The 24,216-nt window shown below is 35.4% G+C and overlaps 1 protein-coding gene across 2 annotated transcripts in view; it reads right to left on the bottom strand.

Moving 5' to 3' along the window:
• Positions 1-16,612, bottom strand: part of CRLF1 (cytokine receptor like factor 1) — a 76,115-nt gene extending 59,503 nt beyond the window's left edge. Inside the window, exon 1 of one of the 2 annotated variants that reach the window (XM_072407087.1) lies at positions 16,325-16,612. In XM_072407087.1, the coding sequence (XP_072263188.1) occupies positions 16,325-16,379 (55 nt within the window). In that variant the 5' untranslated portion in view covers positions 16,380-16,612. The remainder of the gene's footprint in view (positions 1-16,324) is intronic. The other variant, XM_072407086.1, reaches the window with a different exon arrangement.
• Between the last annotated feature and the right edge of the window lie 7,604 nt (positions 16,613-24,216).

Genomic DNA, 24,216 nt, shown 5'->3' with positions numbered 1-24,216 from the left:
CTCCATCGTCATTGTTCGGACAACGGATGATCGGCGCTGTACACACGCTAGATTCTCATCCGATATCAGCCCTGAGCCATTTTTTGGATGACAACCATTGCAAGTGTGTACGTAGCTTAAGACTGTACATTCTGAATGCAAGTTGCATAATCAATTTAAACAGTTGTCATTGCAAAAATTACATTTCTCATTCAAATCATATCAAAGTTTGGAATAGGAAAAATAGACATTTTTTCCTAATTTACATTTTTGTTATGAAGGGCAATAAAAACAAACAAAACAACAAATCAATTGAAAAAAAAGTACATGATAAAAAAAAAACCCAGAAAAAATATTAACTCTTTGCTCCCCTGAACACTTAAATAAAACTGAATACAGTTAATTATGTATTAAATTGGGTTATTTAAAAAAAATAACATAAGGTTTTTTTAGTTGATGGCAACACCACTTTATTATTCATTTATTCTATATACAAGTGATATAGTTACTACAAGAAAGCTGTTTATCATATTTGCAATATAATTTTAAGTGTCATTTTACACACATGCTAGTTTTCTTATGTCATCCAAACAATGCTGTAAGAATTCCATTGGAAAAACACAAGGAGGGCGATTGGGCACTTGCAATCTTGCGCACTATGCCTGGCAAAGCTAAATGTCATATTTACATGGATAAGACTTATTGAAGTCTCAGTCAATGGGAATATGCTGTAGCAAAAACAATGTGATAGGGTTAAATAGTCATAACATCTCATTAAAATGGATGTAGACTCTTACTATATTATATTTGATGTCATATTGTATCATTGTATTATACACTGTTGCCCTTTATTATATCATATTTATACTGTGTTTCATCTTTGTGCTACCAATCTTATCGCATTACCATGTGAAAACTCACTTTTATTGCCAGTGATTGCTGCATAGTATGTTTCAGGGCAGGTATTCTGATGGTGAAAACATCAGCCATGTCTGTGTAATGTTGGAAAGGTGAGTGACAGGATGACAACACACTTTCAGCACTCTGGTATTGTTACGTATGTATGCATTTTCTTTGTTAGTAGCCCACTATAAAGGCACTTTAGTGTCAGGCTTTCAATAATGAAAGCATGAAAGGGTTTCATTGCCATCCAAAACCCTCAACCCTCACATTTCATTCACAAGATTGTGGGGTTCTGCAGCTCAGGTGATGAGATGGGTATAAAGCATTTTATTAAGAAATAGACAGCTTGTTTTGACTTTAAAGCAACTTTAAAGTCAAAACAAGTTTTGACTTGTTTTATTGCCACCCAAAACCCTACCACTTTTTCTACTTACTTTTACCAGTCTTGAGTAAAATCTTGATACACCTACATCTCAATCTTGCCTGAACCTTAACATTCAACCAATAGTAATTAACCCTTAATATTTCATTGCAGGTGCTCAGGTTTTAAATGACAATTATTACTCACCACCAGTGAATGTTTTATAAATAATAATCTTAAAATATGCTCTAACTGTTAATCTGACCCTAACAGTTATCCCTTAATCTAACCCAGTAACCCCTACCCTAAAACAAAATACCTTTAAACAACAAGCCTAATCATTAAAACTAATCAAAACAATGTATTCTCATTTAGAGAAACTAAATTTAAATGTCTCCAAATTACAGCAATTTTCACATGTGGAGCTTTGCCTATCTTCACATCATTGAAGGTAAACCCGTCATAAAAAACTAAATAAAATTTTGCTTCTTTTGGTTCCCCCAAAAAACTATCCTCTAGCCTCTATATACTGTAGATAGTGCATATAGCAAACATATGACCTACTGCAAAAATAAAATACCACATAACGCCTTTCTTTTTTTGTTCAGATTACAGACTTAAATATAGCTCAGTGGGTGTGTGTTGAAGAAAATAAAATCTTGAACAATTTATGATGAACATATTCAAATTGTGATCACCCAGATTTTTTTTAATTTCTTTTAAAGCATAATTCCAAACTTATGACACTGAATATAATTAACTTCCTTAGGACTAACCTAACCTCAACACTAACTTCACCTTCAGAACCATCAAGCTGATAATTACCTTGCAGCAAGTCATATATAGATACAGGTACATAACAGATGAGGTACATTTTTGCTGTATATTTTAAAATCCAAACTAGTTTAAAAATCATATAGATATATATAATTACAGATGTGGAGCATTATTGGTAAATCTGGACAAAAAAATGCACCTTAGTTGCAGTTCTTATGAATCATAAGGACACATTTGTAAAAACAGTCTTAGATTTGTGTGCATAGACAGTACACAGCAGGGTAAGAACTATTCAGCTATTTGGAAGTGACCCTATCAAAAACAGATTAAAGTACAATGTTATTAGTAGTAAAATAAAGATATATTTGAAACAAGATCCTATGGTTTACAGTATGGGGTGAAAATAAATAAGCTCAGGAAAGAACTCTTCTAAAGGGATCAAAAGTGTGCTGTGCATCTGGAATCCTGTTGAAAACTGCCAGCAAGTGTTACAAATAATCACAAATCAACACAAGTACTACTTTTTCTTTTCTTTTCACTCCATGAGTTATGTTTTAACCGACTAAAATATTGCACAGCAGAGATAAAAGACAGGATCGCAGGCAAGCTTCCTATGTATATATTTTTTCTTGTATCTCTAGTGCTAAGTTTTTTGTGTATTTTCTCCTTTTTATCATGCTATCAAGCTAAGTTTTTTGTGTATTTTCTCCTTTTTTATCATGCTAATTGTAGAATTGTGAAGTTCATACTTAGCCTTTTTGTTTGTTTATAATATATTATAGTAAGGTTGCTAGGTTGATTGTGAGTAATATCAAATGTAAAATTAAGAAACCAATATGCACAAGTGTCTTTAAAGCTTAGCTTCTAGGGGAATAAACATGCCTCATACAACATGTATTATATGAAATGTTCACAGTGTAGATCTTTAATGACTTTCAGTCAATTATGAGGTTTCTTTTACTCTGGTCTTTTGTTTACTCGCCTTCATTCTTTGTGTAATGGACATATCTTGCTACAAATTTTCAAGATGATTACACTGATTATTCCTAGGTATATTTTATCTCAAAGGCACCAAAATATTGTTTATTATTTTTAGGTGTTATTTTATTTTGAATATTTAAGTACCATTTTAAAATTTTTATTTAGTTGTTATTCTCTGATTTTATCCTTATTTTGAGTGATTATTACTACTAATACTATAAATAATACCATATTGCACTACCATATCAAGTTCTAAATTAGATGCATTTTCTGCTGTCTCACAGCCAAATATGTATCCAGTATTGCCATGTAAAGCACATTGCTCTTTTTTTCTTATAGGATATTCATAGCAAATTTTGAGGGAAACAAAATTATTGTTGTGCATGAGTGGTGGTTAGCGGGTCAGATTTTTGCTATGTTTATGCACAGATTGAAGATTAACTGATATCAATCTTTGAAAGGTATAACTGGTAAATAGGAATCTATTTTTTATTATCATTATAATGTTTAAAATTCTATGAATGTTTTTATAAATTATGTTTATTGTTTTAAATTGTGGGATGAAAATATTCGGCATTATATATTTCTTATCAACTTTTTTTTATACTTTTTATCTATACCAAGAGTGATTTATCATGCATAGGAAACAAGGCAAGGAGGTGTACAAAGAGCTAACGTTTAACTGATTGTATACATTGTTATCAGGATCAGTTGGTCTATATTAAGTAGAGTGGCCTTCAAAATCAGGCAGTATATTTCTATGTTGGCTTAAAATTTGTCTCACTTTTCACAAAGATACTAAAATAATATGGAACTTTTTTCATGCAAATGTCCTATTTATAGAATAATTTTACAAAATGAAATGTCTAGTAATAAATCGCTGCATCATACCATTATGCCATCATGCAATGTTTACCTATAGGACCACTGGTGCCCAGTTTTGCTGGTGAGTACAGTTGGGGTGTCTTGCTAAGGGCACAAAAAAGAGCCAGAAACATCCCTGCTTACAGGGTATGTAAACTCTAACAAGGGGGTTGCTCTTAATAGGATACCTTTGGTTCATGCATTAAAAAAATGTTTTTTATGTTTGTTTATCGAGTACAAACAGTGGAAGAAGGACGAAAGTTGGTTGATCCTCAGCCAATTCCTTGCAAACCTGTGTAACCCAATTCTGTTGTCTGTCTACCCATTACTGACTAGACTTTCTTTGGACCTTCTTCCGCTCTACTTACCTGCAGTTCAAAAGGTACACCATATGAGAAACGGGTATATAGTGTACTTTTTGAAGTGCTACTCTTCTGCCTACCAGTTACCCAGCACCTTACTTCTAAATCTGATTTTGCTCTGCCTACCTGCTGCTGACCTTGCTAAATATGACTTTGTCTCTCTGTCAGTGATTCACTCTGCTCACTTCATCAACACTTTCTGCATGACCTGATTTCAGAAGCACCCTGCAACAAGGCAACCTCTTTTCTGTCCTACACTTCAGGGGTGTTATTGATGCCTTCTTGTCATTTCAGCCTCTAATCGGGTACAGCCAAGAGCTATCCTACTGCTTGCATTAGGGCCAAGGGTTTCTGAGAGAACTACTGAGGCAGGGTCCTGTGATGTTTTCAAAAATAAGAGCACAGCAGGTTTCTGGCCCCTCCAAAGAGCCCTCAAAAAGATCGTTAGAATGGGGGAGGAAAGAAAGATATAGGCAGATTAAACTTCAGTTTTTAGTACAGTAGGTGGCAAAAGGACCACACTTGGGTGCTAAATGCCACCGTTTAGGTCCACACCATTACAAAAATAATAGCCTAATGCAACACTTAAATACTTTGTACAGTGATTTGACCATGGAGTTTGTAAAATGCTGTGCTATTTGTCGGTGGTATATAAATAAAAATAAAAATAATAAATACATAACATGCAAGATACAATACATTTACATGTGTGCAGTAATACATAATAGAACACGCCAGTATGAAGGGGGTCATATAATAGAAAGATCTGTTTTGCATATTGTAAAAAAAAATTACATTTAACATGTCACTTGGTTTGCTGGTAACTGTACCTTAATGAGAATGAGGAATTTCATAGTGTAACAATACCCTATAGCAGCCATCAGTTTAAAAAAGGAATAATACAAAATTATACTGACTTAGGTATAGGCTAACTATTAATTTTAAGGTGCTAACATGATATTCTAATTTTTCCTCTTGTTTCCTAGCAGTAAGTGTTAAGATTGGCTTAATTAAAATAGTTAATTTGTCTTTTAAATACAGAGCCCTATTAATTATTGTGATTTGCTGTTACTACTACTTTTCTCCTCCTCTTACAGGTTTCGTAGTGTTAACAACAGCCACATGTCTTTAAGTACCACGGATGTGTTAAACAAGACTACTTTGTATGGGACATTACTAAAACAAAACAAACACATTTCCTAATAAGACAGAGGGACAGAGTAATGTTATTTTATTTAATGAGCAAGAACAGATTGCTTTGCCATGTGGATCTGTTTATGTGATTACAGTATTTTTAAATGAACAGCTAATGATCCACTAATTTATACTTAAGTGCTCGGAAATAACCAAACTATATTTGATGTCATGGTGACTTCTGTACTTTTAAAGGTGTGTGTATAAAGTCCCTCCCCACACATCTGTCAAAAGCAATATTAAAAGGCAAAACATTTTCAAAAAATTATTGTAGAAGGAAAATGTGGCAGAAAACCAAATGTAGCACAGGAAATAAGTTGCAAAAAAGCAATTACACCATATAAAATTACAAAAGCACAACAACCTCAGACCAACCCTAAATCTAATCTTATTACATGTCTACATTAAAATCAATGGAAAGCCCAGCCTATAAGCTGGTTGTATGTAGTCTTAAATTTAAAGATTTTATTTGTACATTGCAGACAAAGCATTTACTGTATCAGGCACTACAGAAAAAAATTATATGACAAAAAATGAGGAAACATTTGTGACAAAAAAGTTCTCTATGATGTACAGTATTAGCAATATCAACAGATGAATGTTCTAGGAGTGACATGCGAAGAAGCGTTTCCATAACATCACAATACCCCTTTGCGGGTGTTAAAATGTATTTTTTTTAACAGTTTGCTTTTACTATTATATATGATCCCCTTACCAGTTTTACAAGGGCAAACTGGAAATTTACTTGTCATGAAGAAAAAAAAGCAGAGAAGAATAATAGCTGCTGCAAACCTCATGTTGCTAATTTATCTCAAGTCCTAATACATTAGGAGACCCTGATTATCTTCTGTAAAGAGTTTAGGTGCCACTAAATATTTCATTGATTAGGTGCAAGGTAATACCAATATTGATTAAATACTGATTAAAATATTCAAAGAACATTGTTTATTAATTTTTCTTTTCCCAGCAACAATTGTTGATATTTATTTAGATAACAAAAAAAAAAACATCCTCTCTTGAAACTCCTATCTAGAAACTTCTCAACATACTTGATTTTACTTGTTTACTTGTTTCTGCTATGCCAGTTTAGGTTATAAAGTAGTGAATACTATATTCTTATTTTATATGTGTTTTTTTACTGCATAAATGACTTAAAAAATATGTTAAGGAATACATACATACATGGAGTGCCCAAATTAGAAAGTTTGGCTAGTCTGTATAGGTACTGAGTTCAGTGTAAACAGAAGTATATACATTTTTGAATATACAGAAAACTGTTTTACGCGCCATACAACACAATTAGCCTAATGGGCCTGATTTATTAAATCTCTCTAAGAATGGAGAGAATACACTTTCATCAGTGAAGCTTGGTAAACCATTAAGCCTGGGATGGATCTGGTCCAGGATTAAAAACATTTGCTGACAAATAGTTATGACTTTTTAGAAATCCATTCCAGGTTTGCTGGATCACCCAGCTTCACTGATGAAAGTGTATCTTCTCCAGCCTTGGAAGGCTTTAATAAATCAGGCCAAATGAAAGTGTTAGAACAGTTGGCTTTATATCACCATCTGTTGACCACTAGCTGCATTGCAAAAACAACATTGCTATGTTACACAAGCTTAGTAAACAATTACAAGGATATTTAACTTTCGCAAATTATTATATTGTATGCATGTAAAATATAAATTTGTACAGTTTTATTATTCTCTTTTTATTGATCTGATAATTTTTTTGCAGTAATTTTGCTTAGAAAAAGTAAACCTTATGTGGCTTATATGTTGTCTGTCACAGACCCAGGAGTTGATTTATTGAGAAATGAATTTAGAAATATTGATCAAGTTCAAGGTTTACTTGCTGAATAAGGTTAGGATTCACTTTAGTTAATCAATCATGTGCATGTCATAACCATACATTCCAATTTCTGTTTTCTAGGCTTAGTGAATATTTTTTATATCTTTAACTATATAATTGAGGAACAAGGAGTTGAGAATGCTCATAATATAGTAAATTGTCACTATGCTAAACTAATGTGCAGAAGAAATTTAAAAAAAAATAACATGTATTTGATCATATGTTTCTTTGTGAATGAATTAGGAGAACAAGAAAGCATGAATTTGGATGTATTTACCTAATGGTGCAATTTTTTTACACAATATGTTTTTACTCTTTTAAAGGGTGACATAAATTAAAGAATACAGAGAGAGAAAACATTAATATAGACAGTTGCATCGTATATTTAGTAAAAATTCAAAAATACAAAAAAGGAAAAGAACAGATGCAAGTCAGGAGGAAAAGTAGAGTATGCTAGAGGAAAGATTAAAAAGAGAAGGACGACCAGAGAAGGGTGTCTACTTGGGAGACGCCTGCAAAATAGTAACCAGAAATATTGGACATTAATAAAATAGCATGTGAAATTACAAGGACCCCACAAAATTGTAGCCATATAGTCCTGGTTTCAATGTATGAAGGAAAGCAATTTTTAACAGCATGTTAACTATATTTATGCACATGACTATGCAAGCCTTAAGACAACTAACTTATTGGTGTCACCAACTACTAATTAAACCTCTCAATGTTCAAATGGATATTATTCTGAATTCTGTAGCATGTTCCGAATGAGTTTGTGTCTTTTTAACTTTGTGAATAAATGAAGTTGTCATTATTAAAACCCATATAATAATATTTAATGACAATGGTCATGGTATGGCAATGGAAATATACCACACATACAGCAAAATACGACTATTTACCCATCTGAATGTGGCCTTAGATATGGAGAGGAGACCTGGAATTAGACAGATAATCTAATATACTAATAAGCATTTGCATGTAAAATGTTCACTGTAACCACACTGAACACTTAAAATGCAAAGAGCCAACAAAAAACTATGTAAGGAAGCAAACATCCATCTGGGTTATGCTGTATGGTGAAATGAAATATATATTTATAATATAACTTAACCCATCAACATTTTTTTGAAAGTTGGTTAAAAAGCTTAGGTTACTCAACCTTTTGGCATTCTAAACCCATGACTTATATCTCAAACATGAATATTATGATCTGGCGTCTTAAAGCCTAGCTCTATTTGCTAAAAGCTCTTGAGATGCTTACAGGGAATTTTAAGGGATAAGAAGTAGTGAATATATAACCTCCAGAAACCAAAACTGAACATAAAAACAGGTACTCAGCTGAACAGTTTACTGCTATTCATGGTATGTCTTTAATAGTGCCACAAACAGCACATGTATTATGGATTTAATAAATGTTTTCTAATGCCTGGCTATCACATATACTCAGTGTAACAACTCTGTAAATGAGACCTAGAGAAATACCTCCTTTTCTGGGAGCTGATTTCTTTCTTTCTTACACCCACCACATTGTTAGTCACTGAAATTCAACCTAGGCTATTCTTTTTATTTCCATTAAATGTATGCAGATATTATTACAATCACATTGCTGGGTGTTAATAAAAAGTACAAAATTTCCAAACAATTTATTCACTGGATCAACACTTAGATGGCACCTACCACTGTTTATCTTGCATTTGCATTTATGTTCATTGCTATGTTCATAGGAAATAAGACTTGGCTTTGTGTCATAGGTACCTCTTCACTTAGTATTACTGTTTCATTTGCACTTTGTTCTTTGTTCATTCTTTATTTATTTGTGAAGCAAGATTCCTGATTACCAATTTTGACAAATCCTGTTTGAGACCTTTTCCAATTTAAACATTTTAAGGCTCGCTACCGAACATGTTCTAGATTTTAAATAAATAAATATATATATATATATATTTTTTTTTTTTTTTTTTTTTTTTTTAATTTAAAATAATCCTTCATTCAAAATAGTGAAAGCAGGAGAAAATTTCAAAACATTGATACAATATTAATAATAGTGTCTCTTACTTGCCAAATGGTATTTCTCCAAAGACAATCTGGAAGAACATCAATAAGATTTAATTTCAGAACTCCAAAAATGACTGCAGTGCCTGACTCTTAGTAGAAACAAATATTTAAAATCTTTTAATGAACATGTTTTTTTTTACCATAACTGGATAAATGCAGGTGCTCCAAGCAAACTACATTTTTGAGAGGTTAATCTTAGCCAAAATAAATGACCTGTTGGGATATTAAATAGTTCACTAAAATCCTGCTTGATTATCTCTCACATAGGTTTCTAAAATTTCAGACTTTTCCCAAACCTGCCTTGGAAAAATGACAAAATGTAATTAGTTGTTTCTAAAGTAATGCAAGTCTTTTAGATTACTTGATTAATGAGGCTCCTGAGGTATTTATAAATAGTGGCTTGCATTGACTGAGGAATGTAAGTATAAAGGTGCCAAATTGAGCTATTTTGGTGATAGTATGTATTTGTATTATCTTTTTCTGGATTCTATAGCACATAGTGCGCATATGCTAGATTTTCTTCTTGCTGTGTGTCTATTGGTATCCCCATTAGACCAAATGTTGACATCTAATATTGCCATTGTATTGCCCAATATGTCTCTATACCCTCTTATCTAGACTATCAAAACCATTACCAGTCCTATTAGTAAGTTCTAATGCATCAGTGTGATAATATGTTAATAGTTGGATTTAAAATAAATATGGATAGATAAGAACAAAACAGCCAAAGTACAATCAAATTATTAAATTTATGTAAAATTGATACATCATAAATACGCAAGCTAGCTACAATTAGATTCTTCTTTTTTGTGCAATCAAGACATGGAATCAAGGTACAGTGACAAAGTCCCTAGTTGCATGTCATCCAACACATCAATATCTACTCTGAATTCAATTTTAAAAAAAATTTCTCTTTAGATGTTATTTCTTAAAGATTTTTCAGACATCCAGTCCCGTACGCCCATCATTTGGTTCCTATTCTCCCAGTATTAATATCCTCACAGGAATAGGAACACCTGTTAGATAAGATTGCATTTGAGAAATTGAGCAATATAACAATTTTGTTTTTCCCCCCATTACCAAATAATGTATCCAGCCCTCATTGACTTGTCTGCAAACGTCCAATGTTATAGATTGAAAAAATACATTTTTGGTTTTTGCCTAATAAAATCTTACAGATTTAAGTGTTCACCATTTCTGACAGGCACCATGAGAAACACTGCTTAGTAATTTATTAAGGGCAAAGTAGAAGTTGGTGCAGGAGGAAAACAATACATTTTTTTTAGATACTATGCTCCAAATTCCTCTGTGAGTGCAGTCAAATATTCATTGAGCCAAAAAGGTTACTTCAGATTGCCGATTTATTAAACACTTCTATATCTTTGTATACGTGACTTTTTGTTTACTTTGATAGTTGTTATGATATGGTAAAATGTATAATACCCTTTCCATTGAATTAGATAAATATCCTGATCGTCTGATTATCTGTTCATAAATATTACAAGAAAGAAAATACAGTGTTAAAAATGTTAGAATGTTAATAACACTAAGGGACAAAATAAAATGAGTTACTTTGCCACATTTTAAACCTACCCTTTTTTTCATCTTGCCATATTTGTATACATAACGATGTAATCAAAAATACAATGTATTTAATGTACAGTAAAATTCATATTTCATAAATCTGCACGTTAAAGTGACACAGTTTCATAGGTAGATTCTAGCCTGCTCTAAATTAAGCACCTAAGTGCTTCTGATTTCCTAAAGGTGTCATTCTTTATGCTGGCTAAGCTAACCTTTGCTTCCTTTACACATTAATTTATTATATTCTAAGTTTTTTTCTTCTCATTTTAAATTTCCCCTCAACTAATTGGATGTTTGAAAAAAGCTTTTGCTTTTTTATTAAATCTTTTTTTTTATTTATAATATTAAGTTACATTTGTATTACACCTATGGTATATATATATATATATATATATATATATATATATATACACATATATAATACATATATATATTTATATATCTATATAAACAATTTTATCTTAACAAAAATAAGCATCCATGTTTACTGAAAACTGAAAGTTTTACTAAGTTTAAGGGGTTTTACTTATAATTTTACTTCTATGCCACTCATTTTTTTTTTTTAGTAAAACTTTTCCTAGTCGACGTTACTCCTAATGAAAATATGAATTAACCTTCAATGTAAATATATGGTTGCATAGTCAATATCTAATTTACACATTTTTTTTACAATTGTTATATTACAAGTATACAAATAATCAAATACAGGACAAAAATAAAAAAAATTTCAAATCATATCCCTAGTTTGAACATTTTTTAATTAATTGCAAAATGTGACAACTTTGAGATTCAGCAGCATATCCAATAGAAAATACTAATGTTCATTTTGCATTGTTTAAACTTTTTAATACCATTATTTTATGCAAGTAATTTTTCCTCATTATGAGAATTATGAGAGGTTTTTAGGAATAATCACATTCTCAGTGTTAGTAAACCTTTGAAAAGACATACCCTTATCATCTACATTAGGTATGTCACATGTGCATTGTCAATTTAAAGGCATCAACACAATAATTTTGCCCAGTGAATACCTTGCCAAGTTATGTGTTTTCATAAAAAGTATGTCAGTGTTGTCCATGGTAGGGTCTTGGCTAAAACCATTTTGTATAATTTGTTTTGCCTATTTGTGAAATAATAATCCATTGAATTCCATTCAAATTTGTAAACAGGTTCAATACATTTAAATAAGACTTTCTGCTGGTGTTCTTTATTAAATGTTCTTTATTAAATGTATGGATTTCACAATTTCTGTCCTAAACCTTGCATAATGCAATCATTTTCCTGTGGTGATGACAGAATGACAATGAGTTTGATGTGACACAATTATGTTTGTTTTGTCACATTTTGCATTTTTTGGAACCTGAGCATTTGTTGCAATTAATAATGTCAAACATTCTAAAAAAATAATTTAGAATGAGCACTGAATGAGGGGGGTGTAGCAGTACATCGATCATTTATTTTGCTAGTCATTTTAAATATGCCCTATAGACCAGTTGCAGAAGGTCTGACAATGTGGGATGTTCATGATTTTCATGGATTGAGTTAAATGCTCTGATCTTGTTAGCACAACCTGAATCTACAGAAATGTTTCTTTTCAAGAGTGATAAACAGCCAGGTCAAAGGCACTTGTAGATAATTACTACACATGTGTGAGGGGCTTAGTGCTCAGTTCAGTTATATGACCTTAATTTAATTAACCCTCTAAAGTTAAAGCATGCTATAGGTACTGGTAAATAAGGTTTTATGACAATTCTTTATGGAATGAGCAGACTGCCTAGTCACCTAGCATTTACATTTGGAGAGTACATCGTTGAGCAAGCTACCTTTATGCAAGCTACCTATACGTCGACTAGGAAAAGTGAATGCACCAAACTATTTTTGATAAACCAGGAAAAAAGTATAGTCCCCATAAATCGCTATCCCACCAATTGGAGATACCAACTGTTGGCTTTATTTAATATTAATGTTACCTAATAAACAAACAAACTGTGATATAGGGAGGTAGTAAACAATTAAACTGTCCAACATTTCACTACTGTACATGTGGGCTTTAACAGTAATTTAAGTTTTAATTCTGTCCATATTGACATCATTTTACAGAATATCTCTTTTCTCGGTTAGGCATGTTTTTTTCGATCAAAACAGAAAAATATAAACATCTTTAATAATAAATATGCCTATCTAAGGCATTTTGTGTGCATGCTCAAAAGTTACATATTTTAGTATTACCCAAACACCACATAGAAGGGCTTTTTGACTAAATAACGCAATCAAATAAATGCTTAATCCACATTAGAAATAACATTATAGTCATAGCCTAATACCTAAAAATCAGTAGTAAGGAATGTAGTGAAAAAGTTGCTTTTATTGTAGAACATTATTTTTCCTAATCAATGAATGCCATATATCTGAAGAAGTTTTACTTATTTGCCTCATCTAGCAAGCAATAGACTATAATAAATAACATATGATTGCAAATCCCATCTGGTGCCACTTTGGACCAAAAGAAAAAAAAAAATCTTTAATTTGGAAAAAGCATCCAACTTCTGTTCAAGGTTTTTTTTTTTTTTTTTTGGGTATTGAGAGAACTCTATGCAGGTTTCCTAATGATGAAACAAGGCAATTTAGAAACAGGGAGATGGTTTTAACAAGTACAAGATGTTTTTAACACGTACAATTCTGTGTGACCCCAGGTCTGCTTTGTTAAACTGATTTTATTACGATTTCTTGGTCACTGAGCGGCACAGACCAGACCACTTGTTAAAGTGAAAGAAATGAGAGCAGTTCCAGCAGTCTATACTTACAGTCAGAACAAATATTGAGCTGAAAATGAAATTAAAGTCTTTTTCAGCATTCATTGACACAGATGTTGGCCAAAATCTGAGCTTAGTCGGGCCAAATTGGTGGCTGAAATTTAAAACGTAAATGTACTGACTGCATTATTATATTTCCTTTATTGTATATTGTTAAGGCTAACAAGGCTTTTTAACACCCTGCTAGGCCATGTCCCTAGCTAGTAACATATAAACATGGACACATGCAATAATGTAAATTGCTTAATTAAGATTAAGTCCCGGCAACCCCCCCGAAATATTCCCATATCAACCAAAAAAGAATTGCCAAGTGAAATAGTTCAGATACAAAATACAGGTTTTTTTTTTTTTTATAATAATCTTGTATAATAACAAAACTAAAAGTAGCTGAATTGATTTTGAGATGTATGCTTCAAATTAATTGGTGATCCGTATTGCTCACAAAGACCTTGAAAAATATAAAAAGCAAATGTAATTTAACTAGTAACCTGAACTTGCCCATGTAACATTTTAAGCAAATACATGAAATGTCTTACTGTATAGAGGAGGTATATCTCAGTTTAAGACTACATAATATGAGGCACAAGCAATTTCAGGATTCTATGTTGTGGAATTACTTTAATATTTTACTATGTACTAACCAAATCTTTTCTTGACATTGTGTTATTACAAATGTAAAAACAATAAAATTAGATTTAAATTTTTTTAATAAATAAGTCAAATACTTTTTTTTTACCTATAACATGTAAAAAAGGCACTACCAGTGTAGCTTGTCAGTTAGTTCACATAAACCTACTTTGAGCGACCTGAAATTTCATAAAAGCAAACATTAAGTATGGACATTTCTACAACCTACACAATCTGCACATGACTGCATTGACTTTTATGGGTACACTGCAGATATTTTGCCATTACATGTAAATTTGTTTATTGGTTTGCAATACAACAGATCCTCTAATGTGTTAATGATACCAATATGATAACTCAGCAAGGAATTATTGTATCGTGAAGCCAACCCTTGCAGCTCCAAAAACTGGACCAAGCTTCTCAATGTTCTTGCGTATTAAACCCAGACTAAGAAATGCACACGGGCCAGAACAATAATCTACAACCAGCACCAGACCACAATAAAAATATATATAATAAAACATTACCAACATGTCTACTTGGGATAATTTTCTGCGGTAATTTGTTTGCATTTGTTTTGCAACTGGACAAAATGACGAAAAATAACAAAATACCTGCATGCCAGGATACATTTTTGGTAAAGGTGATTCAGTTGAATTAGTGTTGTTTTCAGAAAAAAATAATACAATAAACAATATATATATATATATATATATATATATATATATATATATATATATATATATATATATAAATATATATTTATATATATATTCCATGTATGCCACCTTTACACTCTCAAATATTTACATTTAATATTACAAATACAAAATAACGTATCATGTGCCTCCTATCATACTGACACATACAAGCATTAATTATGCATGCAATGCTAATTCCAGTGTTTAGAAATTGCAAGTGATGCCCAGAGATGATTAATGAACCTGCTGTTTGTCAAATGTAAAGGATGAATGAAGAATGAATGAATGAGTGAAGACAGTGAGCAGAAGTGGGACTACGCAGATACCTAAACTGCCTTATTTGCTACTCATCATCCTTGTCCATGCTACTTAAAACTGTTTCCCATTTATTGTTCCAATTAATATGTTCCTGCAGGCAACAGCTTACCCCTCTTACCAAAAACCTCAAGGAAGATTACATTTTCTGCTTTCCTTCAACCAAGTCAAATCAGGAATTTAGACAAAAACTTGTAGTTTTCCTGCAGATCCCCTTTACATCCCCTGTTTCACATGAACATCAGTTGGAAAAGTCATTTTAAACACAGACCAAATAGACTTTTTTTTGGTACACGTGATCTTGCGTTTCCTAACTATAAAGCAAATCTTGCAGCTTTGTATATTTTCACTATGCTTTAAAACAATAACTTCAGCTTGCATTTAAGAGGCACAACGGAAACACTGGCAATCCTCAGGCAGAGGGATTTATGTGGATGTACCCTTTCAATTTCACAAAGCCTGTTCAAAAACTGCATTTGTTCTAAACTTCATTTAACAGCTGAGAGCAGTACCACTACTGTTTATATGTACAGTCTTGTATCTGGTGCTTTCATCTCTATCTCCATTTTACGATGGGAGGATGGCAATTTATTAACTTTTTTATTTGTAAAGCATTATTACAGTCCAAAACACTTTTATGTTGCTGTTAACATATAAATAATTTTCAAATCAGAGCAACATTTTAAAGCACTGCTATATAAGCCAAGGAGTAAATTACAATTTAAATATAAACCTAACAAAAAAAACAGTTTCAATGTACAGAATAACTTGTAACTCATAACAGAAAAATTGATATATCAGTAAAAAATGATTCCTCTATTGGTACAGTTTACAGCAAATGTTCAGTGCTTAGTAAGTTCACAGTTGTCATTTTTGTGCTAAGGACAATGTCCTTTAAACTGCTGTTAAACCTGTGCATGCATTCACCTAAAAGACATACAAAGAATATTACTTACGAGTCAAGGAGTTCACAATTAACATGCATATCCATGGGAGCACTAAAGCGATCATATTTCAAGGCTTTTTGAATGCACTTGAGCTCTTTAAAAAAATTCCACCTTGAATCTTGTAAATTCCTGGAGATTTTTTTGCTTGTAGGTACTGCTATAAGGAAGTCGCTTGTCTAGGAGGTTTAATTATAATATAGGTTTTTTAGCTTGTGCAATGGAAGCAACTGAAGCACATAAAAAAGAAAGCGACAGCTTGCAGGTTAAGGAAAACCCTTTTGCAAGTCTGAGCAACTGAGAACTGACAAGCTTAATATGCCTGTAGTCCCATTCATTTCCCCGCCCACATTGGTTGCCAAAATTACCAAGCCCTTCAGAACTGGAGAAGGGATTCTTTACTATTCCACCGCTGCCCTCTTTTTGTCATTCCCCCTGTTTTTACTTTTTACGTCTGCTGACATTTCCTGAAATTCTTTTTTTTTTCTTTACACTCATGCTTCGTAAAAAGAAAATCAGATGTGAGTCACGGCAAGGAATTGTCTGCGTTGTTAAATGAGGTCATTCAGAACATCATTGCTGCTGCCAAAGTCTAATGTGTGTCATCATTAGAATATTAAATCAGTTATTGTGTCACAATGTCAAGGCAAATATTATGAACATTTAATGGAGGCCAGCACTAATGAAAAATGAACATTCCTACTTGCATTGAGATGTATCTTTATTACCCCACAATTGCTAAGACTGTCCCATATTTTATACTAACCACAAATGTCACACAACATTACTGGAGCAACCGTCAAAAGGCGGCTGGCATGTACTAGAAATGTGGAGCCTCCTAGTGCTAGAGTAGGGTATCCCAAGAATAATACATCCTGGATATTCAAGAAAAAAAATGTATGGGGGTAATTTAAATGTGAAAATGAGGGAATTAGTCTCATAATGCCAAGAAATAGACATACAAAGGTAAAGAGCTCATCTGTGTGTGTGTGTAAATATAAACACACACACACATATATATATATATATATATATCCAGGAAAAGTTTTGTGGTATATATTTTTGGCTGGGTTCCACTCCAAGCATAAGTGGGGTGCAGTCCTTACTATTGCTGTAAGCCAAGGGTGCCCAACTTACGGCCCTGCTGCCAGATCCTGCCTTCTGCTCATTCCCTCTCTGCAAGTTGTCTTGCGGAGGATAGGGTCTGTGCATCTCCTATGTTTCTCTGTGAGATCGTGCTACCAGAATAAGAGACTTCCTGAGAATGCTCAGTGTTAACACCCTAAGAGTGGGCATGTAATTTAGACCCCAGCAATAAGCTGTGCTGCTCCTTATGCGCCCACCTTGTACTGTGAGATAAACCCAGCAGCAGCAGCTAGAGAGCTGTGTCTGTGTCCATGCAGCAGGCAATACTCCCAACGTATAAATCTTAATATATTAATATCTTATTATCTTTTCAGGGTACACAGGTGACCCTCAGGGCTGCTACTAAACCAAACCCAGCCCCCTAAACATAACAAGCATGCCAGATACAGGGTCTCAAACATAAAATCCTAATAACAATCAGGGATATTTTCACATTAAGGGGGTCTATTACAAGACGAGGGTCCCCAAATTAAGTTCACATGTTAAGGATCCCCGGGGGCCACTTCCATGTCAATGAGCATTAGGATAATGCCAATTTGCTCTGTGCTGTGGTGCCCGAAATATATGCTTGCTCATTATTAAAAATTCAAGGCTGCGATCAGACTGGCAGTGAGGTTGCGGTTACCCCTTCGTCATGCCATTGTACCCTGCCTAGGGGGAGACGCTCAGTACCGCTCACTACCGCCTGGAATCAAATCTGCAGATGCTGAGCAGCTGGTGGAGTACCTGTTACACATAGCCGGCCACTTACCTTCTCTGAACCCCAATTTTTCTGGAACAGAGAAATGTTGGCAACTGGAAATGTGTAAGCCAGTGCAAAATGCCTTTTGCCAACCCCCCCCCCCCCCCTTACCAATAATATTTTTTAACCATCATATCATGCTACTACTTTCACACATTGCAGAAGTTCCTGATTTGTCATTCCTTTTTTTGGTGCACATTGTACGTTATGGTAACTAGAAACGTTTCAATTGAAATTCATTTTAAATTAAAATTATTCTACTTTAAACCTCCCTGGTGGTCTGAATAATAAGTATTTTTAAATGTAAAAGCAGTACAGTGAAAAATATTTATTATTTCAAACTTCCGCCTGGTCCTGCCTTTCAGTCGCATGTCCCCCCACCCAAGCCGCACGCTCACACGACCCGGCCGGCATTTGCTTTCCCTGGCCTCACCTCTCCAACGTTCACACACTGGGGACACAGATGCCGGGAATTGTTGGACGATGCCGCGCGCATCGTTGGTAGAATGCCACAGGCACCGCTGGAGGATGCCGCGGGAACGTGGGGACCAGGTAGAACTTAAAGACTCCCTGGCAATTCCACCCCAAGTCTGGCTCGGGTTTACTGCTTTTGGTAATGAAAATGAACCCCGAGCCACACTTGCCAATACCTCCAGGGAGGTTAAACATACATCTTAAATGTTTGTTTGCATTGTGGTCAGCGAGTTTTATCTCAATGTCAACAGCGACCTCCAAATGAAAAAAGGTTGGGCACCACTGCTCTAAGCGGTACACATATAACATGTAGCATGGCATGTTCACTGCAGTAGTACTCAGAGCCCACGGTGTGTAGTTTTACCACTGATCATGACCACTTGGACCTCTAGAGTAAGTAAAACAATGGCGGAATCCACTGGTGGAAAAGAAGTATTACAGAAAACAAAATTTAAAGCGTGAGTTGCAGCAAAAACTTTGTTTTTATTTAACCCCCTAGCGGTAATCCCAAGTGTGACTCGGGGTGGATTTTACCTGCAATGAAAGGTAATCCTGAGTCACACTCAGGGTCGCTTAAAACTTTAAAAAAAATCCCCTGGCTGGTTCCTGCAGGTCCTGGGGACACACACAGAGACAAACATGGCAGGATATATAATGTAAACCGGTAGAAGGCCTGACATTTTTAAGTGGCCTATTGATTTTTGTGCCTATACCCCCTTTTTTTTCCTGCCACTTGAATTTAAAAGGATAAGGAAGGAGGAAGACTGTGACCACTGAAGAACTTTTATTGATTACATCTGCTAGAATTATTCCAGGCCCTTGGAGTGATAAGGCAGAATCTGTGGGCCAGAGGAAGCCAGGGCTGTAGGTCGAGGGATAGAAGAAGTCTCTGTCCCACAAGTTAGGGGAGAGGAATTGGTGGGCAACAAAGCAGGAGGAAGCTTAGGATATAAATTGTCTGGGGTTGGCCTGCAAGCTACAGGAGCACGAGCAATCACTTTTTTTATATGTTCCTAATCTCCTAGACTTCTCAATTTCCTTTGGGGATGGAGTTTTATTTGATTTTGATTTCTAGTGATGATTTTTCCTGTGTCATTTAGTGGATATCATTATTAGCTCCACAATTGCATTCTTATGTTGGTATTGCTCTTAAAAAAACCATGTGCTATGAGAAATATAGTAATTTAGTTTTTAACCTGCTTCTGGAAATGCGAGAAACTTGGCTGTCTGTTCAATAAAAATGAGAACTAAACTGCATAACTCTTTTCGGTCAGTGGTTTAAAGCCATTAGATCTCCATGACAGGAGATAGCCCACAATGACTACCCCCCAATTATATAGACTGCCAACCTGCCCACAAAAACCCATCCTCCTCCATGTTGCTGTCTCAGTTTGTTTTCCCTAATATAAGTCCTTGCTTCATTGCCTGGGCGAACATCTTTAACTGATTCAGTTCTTCAGGTCTTGATAGAAGCAACAAAGGTGCCCCTTTTGCAATAAGTACCTGCCTGCAATTTGGTTTAAAGAAGTTTAGTTGGAAATCCACCCTTTTATAGTAAGAGGCTGTGGGACCTAGTTCCTCACTGGGAAACAAAATTGAACAAATTTTTTGTTGACTTCAATTTTTTACAAGCCTATTTACACTAAAATAGGTATGCTGGTTCTGAGAGTGCAGTTAGTTTTCTTCTATCAAGTCAGGTTTTTTCTCTACCGCTTATAATAATGTGATTACTGTAGCGTGGATTTGTATAGGCTATTTATTTACATGCAAGACAGTGTGGTCAGAGGTTGTGCGCTGCTCTACATAGTGAATAAGCAAAATCTATTTTTCTACATACACACATATTTCCTTTCTTTCAGATCATGTCTGGCTCAGCTGTTTCTTCTCATAAGAGCCTAAACAACCCTGATTCATTTTGTTATATCTGTGGCAGTTTCACCATTCCCAGTCAAAGGGCGAACATCAGCACATTTGTAGAGCAAGCCTATTTGTCATATTTCAAGTTAAACTTGGTGATTAAGATAACCCTTGGGCTCCTCATAAGGTGTGCAAACAGTTTGTCGAGGGTTTACCGATGTGGACAAAGGGAACACGTGATAAGATGCCATTTGGTATACCTATGGTTTGGCAAGAGCCAGGAGATAATTTCAGTGACTGTTACTTTTCTATAGTGAAATCTTTAGGATATACCAAGAAAAATAAATGTAACATAGAATATCCTAGTCTACCATCGGCTATACGCCTAGTGGCTCATTCAGATAAAATCCCAGTGCCGGTTTTGGTTATACTACCCTCTCTTAAAGAACATCATTATGGTGATGAACTAGGTGACAACAATGATGAAGAGTTTGAAATTAAAGAGGTGAGTTGAGTGATTTGGCGCGTGATTTAGGACTATCGTAGAAGGCTTCAGAACACCTAGCATCAAGACTGCGTGAAAAAAACTTACTTGAAAAAGGAACAAAGGTATCGTACTTTCGAACCAGGAAATTGCATTTATACAGTACTTTAGAACTGACAAACTGGAGGAATTGGGAATTCCAATCTAACTCAACTGAATGGCGACTATTCATCGATAGCTCAAAGCGGAGCTTTAAGTGTGTCCTCCTTAATAATGGCAATATATTTGGGGCAGTCCCAATTGGCCACTCAGTTTCTCCTTGTGAAGAATATGCAGACATAAAAAGATTGTCATTGAGTTGTTGCAATATTACCAACACAATTGGGTCATCTGTGTTGACCTTCTTGGTCAGCAACGCGGATACACCAAGTATCCCTGTAATCTGTGCATGTGGGACAGCAGAGTTCGTGAGAGGCATTGGGTGGAAAGAAATTGGCCTCCAAGATCTGCACAAAAACATTCTACATGAGCCACTTGTTGATAGAAAGAATATTATATTCCCGCTTCTGCAGACAAAACTGGGTCTGATGAAGCAGTTCGTTAAAACTTTGCCAACTGAAGGAGACTGTTTCAAGTACCTCATTTTGCCATTTCCTAGCCTGTCATTTGAAAAAATTAAGGCAGATGTGTTTGATGGTCCATAGATCCATAGTTCATCAAAGATGAACATTTCATCAGGACAATGTCAGAAGTTGAAAATAATGCTTGGTTATCATTCAAAGCCATTGTCAAGGATTTAAGCAAATAAATACACAGAAATTGTCCAGAAACTCTTGGAGAGCTACAAAATGCTTGGTTGCAATATGAGCATAAAGGTGCATTTTCTGCCAAGCCATCTTTCTGTCACACGTTCCAGTTCCTCACTAAAGCACAGGCATCACTCTCCTGCGCATGCTTGCAGTTCCAATGCTGGGCGTGCCTCTGTTTCCAAGCTTTATCAACTCTGTCCAATCTGCTGGCCAATCAGGAAAAAGCCTCATAATCAGACCTGGCTATTTAGCTAGCTCACAAACTGTATTTCTTGTTCCTGCAACAAGTCTATACTAAGTGGCTCGAGTTCCCGAATTCTGTGATCCAGTTCCTGTACACCTGCTGCTTAATTCAGTGTTTTTTGTGTCCTGCTTCTGTGTTAACCCTTCGTTTGTTGGTTCCTAGACAACTTTCCTGTACAGTTCCTGTGTTCCTGTCTGCCTGTGGATATCCCTGCATCACCTGTACCTCCTGCTGTTTCCAGTGTCTCCAGTGTTCCTTGTGCCCACAGTGGCCTCTGTGTCATTGCAGGCTGTCTCCTGGATCCCTGGCTATTAACCCATGGTACTGTGCTTTGCCCACCTTGGTGTGCCCAAGAACTGCAACCTGGCAGTAACCAGTGGTGCAACATCCTCACCATCAGAGGCACCAGAGAAAACCTGGTTACTGCTTAGACTGTGCACCTTGGCCCTTCTCAGGGCCCACACCACCTCCGTGCAAGCCAAAGCACCCCCTAGTGGTTCTGTCGCTCCCGGGATGACAGTTTGCATGAACCATGTATACACCCTCACAGACCTCCGCAGACCCCAACCAATTACTCGCCCAGAGGATGGACATCCAGCAAGCCACTCGAACCCAGGTACTCCGCCAGCTCCATGTGCTCACCACCCACTTGGATCAGCTTCTGGTCCCCTCCAGTGCACCTGCTGAACCTCCAGTCCTGGCCCAGTCTCCTGCAGTACCATTGGCCTCTGCACTGCAAAAAAACATTGGGGCCTCCCCAACTCCGCACCAAAATATTAAGTTGGACACATGTCTCCAAACTGTCTGGCCCCCCCGGCATTCACAGAACTTTCACCCTTCTCTCTCGTCTTTACTGTGACGGACTACGTCAAGGCCTATGCTGTTTGTGCTCAAACCAAGTCGTCTACTTGTGCCCCAGCAGGACCACTTCTTCCTCTGCCCATTCTTAAGGAGCCTTGGTGTCACCTGATCATTTGGGTGGTTGTGGATTGCTTTTCCAAAATGGCCCATTTTGTAGCCCTACCAGCGTTACCATCAGCAGCATTGGTGCCAGTCTTCATTCGTGAAATTTTTAGGCTTCACGGTATGCCCGCGCATATTGTTTCTGATCGTAGGGTGCAATTTACCTCTCGCTTTTGGAAAGGCTTTTGCAAATCCCTGGACATCTCTGCGGACTTCTCCTCAGCATATCACCCGCAGACTAATGGGCAGACGGAAAGAGTTAATCAAGCCCTGGAGCAATATCTCTGAGCCCTTGTTTCTGTCCATAATGATGACTGGGTAGCACTGCTACCATGGGCGAAGTTCGCTCACAACAACCATGCTCTCCGAGCATTACACTTTCTAACTTCCCTGAAAACCTTGGTGCAGTCAGTGATGAGCAGGGTGAACGATTCCACCAAGATTTGAAGGTCATGGAAGAATGGTATCTGGGTAGATGGGTAGATGGCTATGGACTATGGATGATGGCTGACTATTGTTGGAGCATCCGGCGGGATTGTCTGAACACTTCAAGAAAAGCTATAAGCGTAAATTTTTACCTTTACCGCTTACTCGATTAATTTTCAAATGTTTTACTGTAAAAAGTAGAGTAACAATAAATCCGTTGTATTAACAAAATAAATTTAAATAAACAGTACATTCAAGTTATTATTTCATTATTTTTTCTTTGTATGTAAAATTTGTATGTTTTTTGACAAAAATGGAGGGTACCCTGTATCATAAAAACTGGATGTGATAGCAAAAACTGGTGTAATTTCTGGATTCAGCACCCAAAAATTAGTAAAAAAAACAAGTGTAAGATCTAACTCAACAACAAATGCGTTCCCCAGTGTTATTAATTGTTCAGGGGCAAAGAATATGGACTGAAATTTTAGGTTGTTCCTTGTTTCATCCCTACTTAAAAGTTTTATGTCTCTCTTACATGCAGGTATTACCTTTTTTTTTACACACTGTACCTCACCCTATCGTTTAAATGATATGTCTTAAACCTCTCTTTTTGTAGTGCAAAAATCCTTCCATTTGCATTTGCAGTGACACTTATCTCTTAATTACCCCAGTGTCTCATACCTCTTTAATACATGTAAAGCTTAATACCTCTCTTTTACATGCAGCGTCACATACCCCAGGGCTCTCTATTTCCTTTAG

Source organism: Pyxicephalus adspersus, chromosome 3, assembly GCF_032062135.1.
Source record: "Pyxicephalus adspersus chromosome 3, UCB_Pads_2.0, whole genome shotgun sequence".
NCBI lineage: Eukaryota > Metazoa > Chordata > Amphibia > Anura > Pyxicephalidae > Pyxicephalus > Pyxicephalus adspersus.
This window is presented reverse-complemented; position numbering and strand designations above follow the sequence as displayed.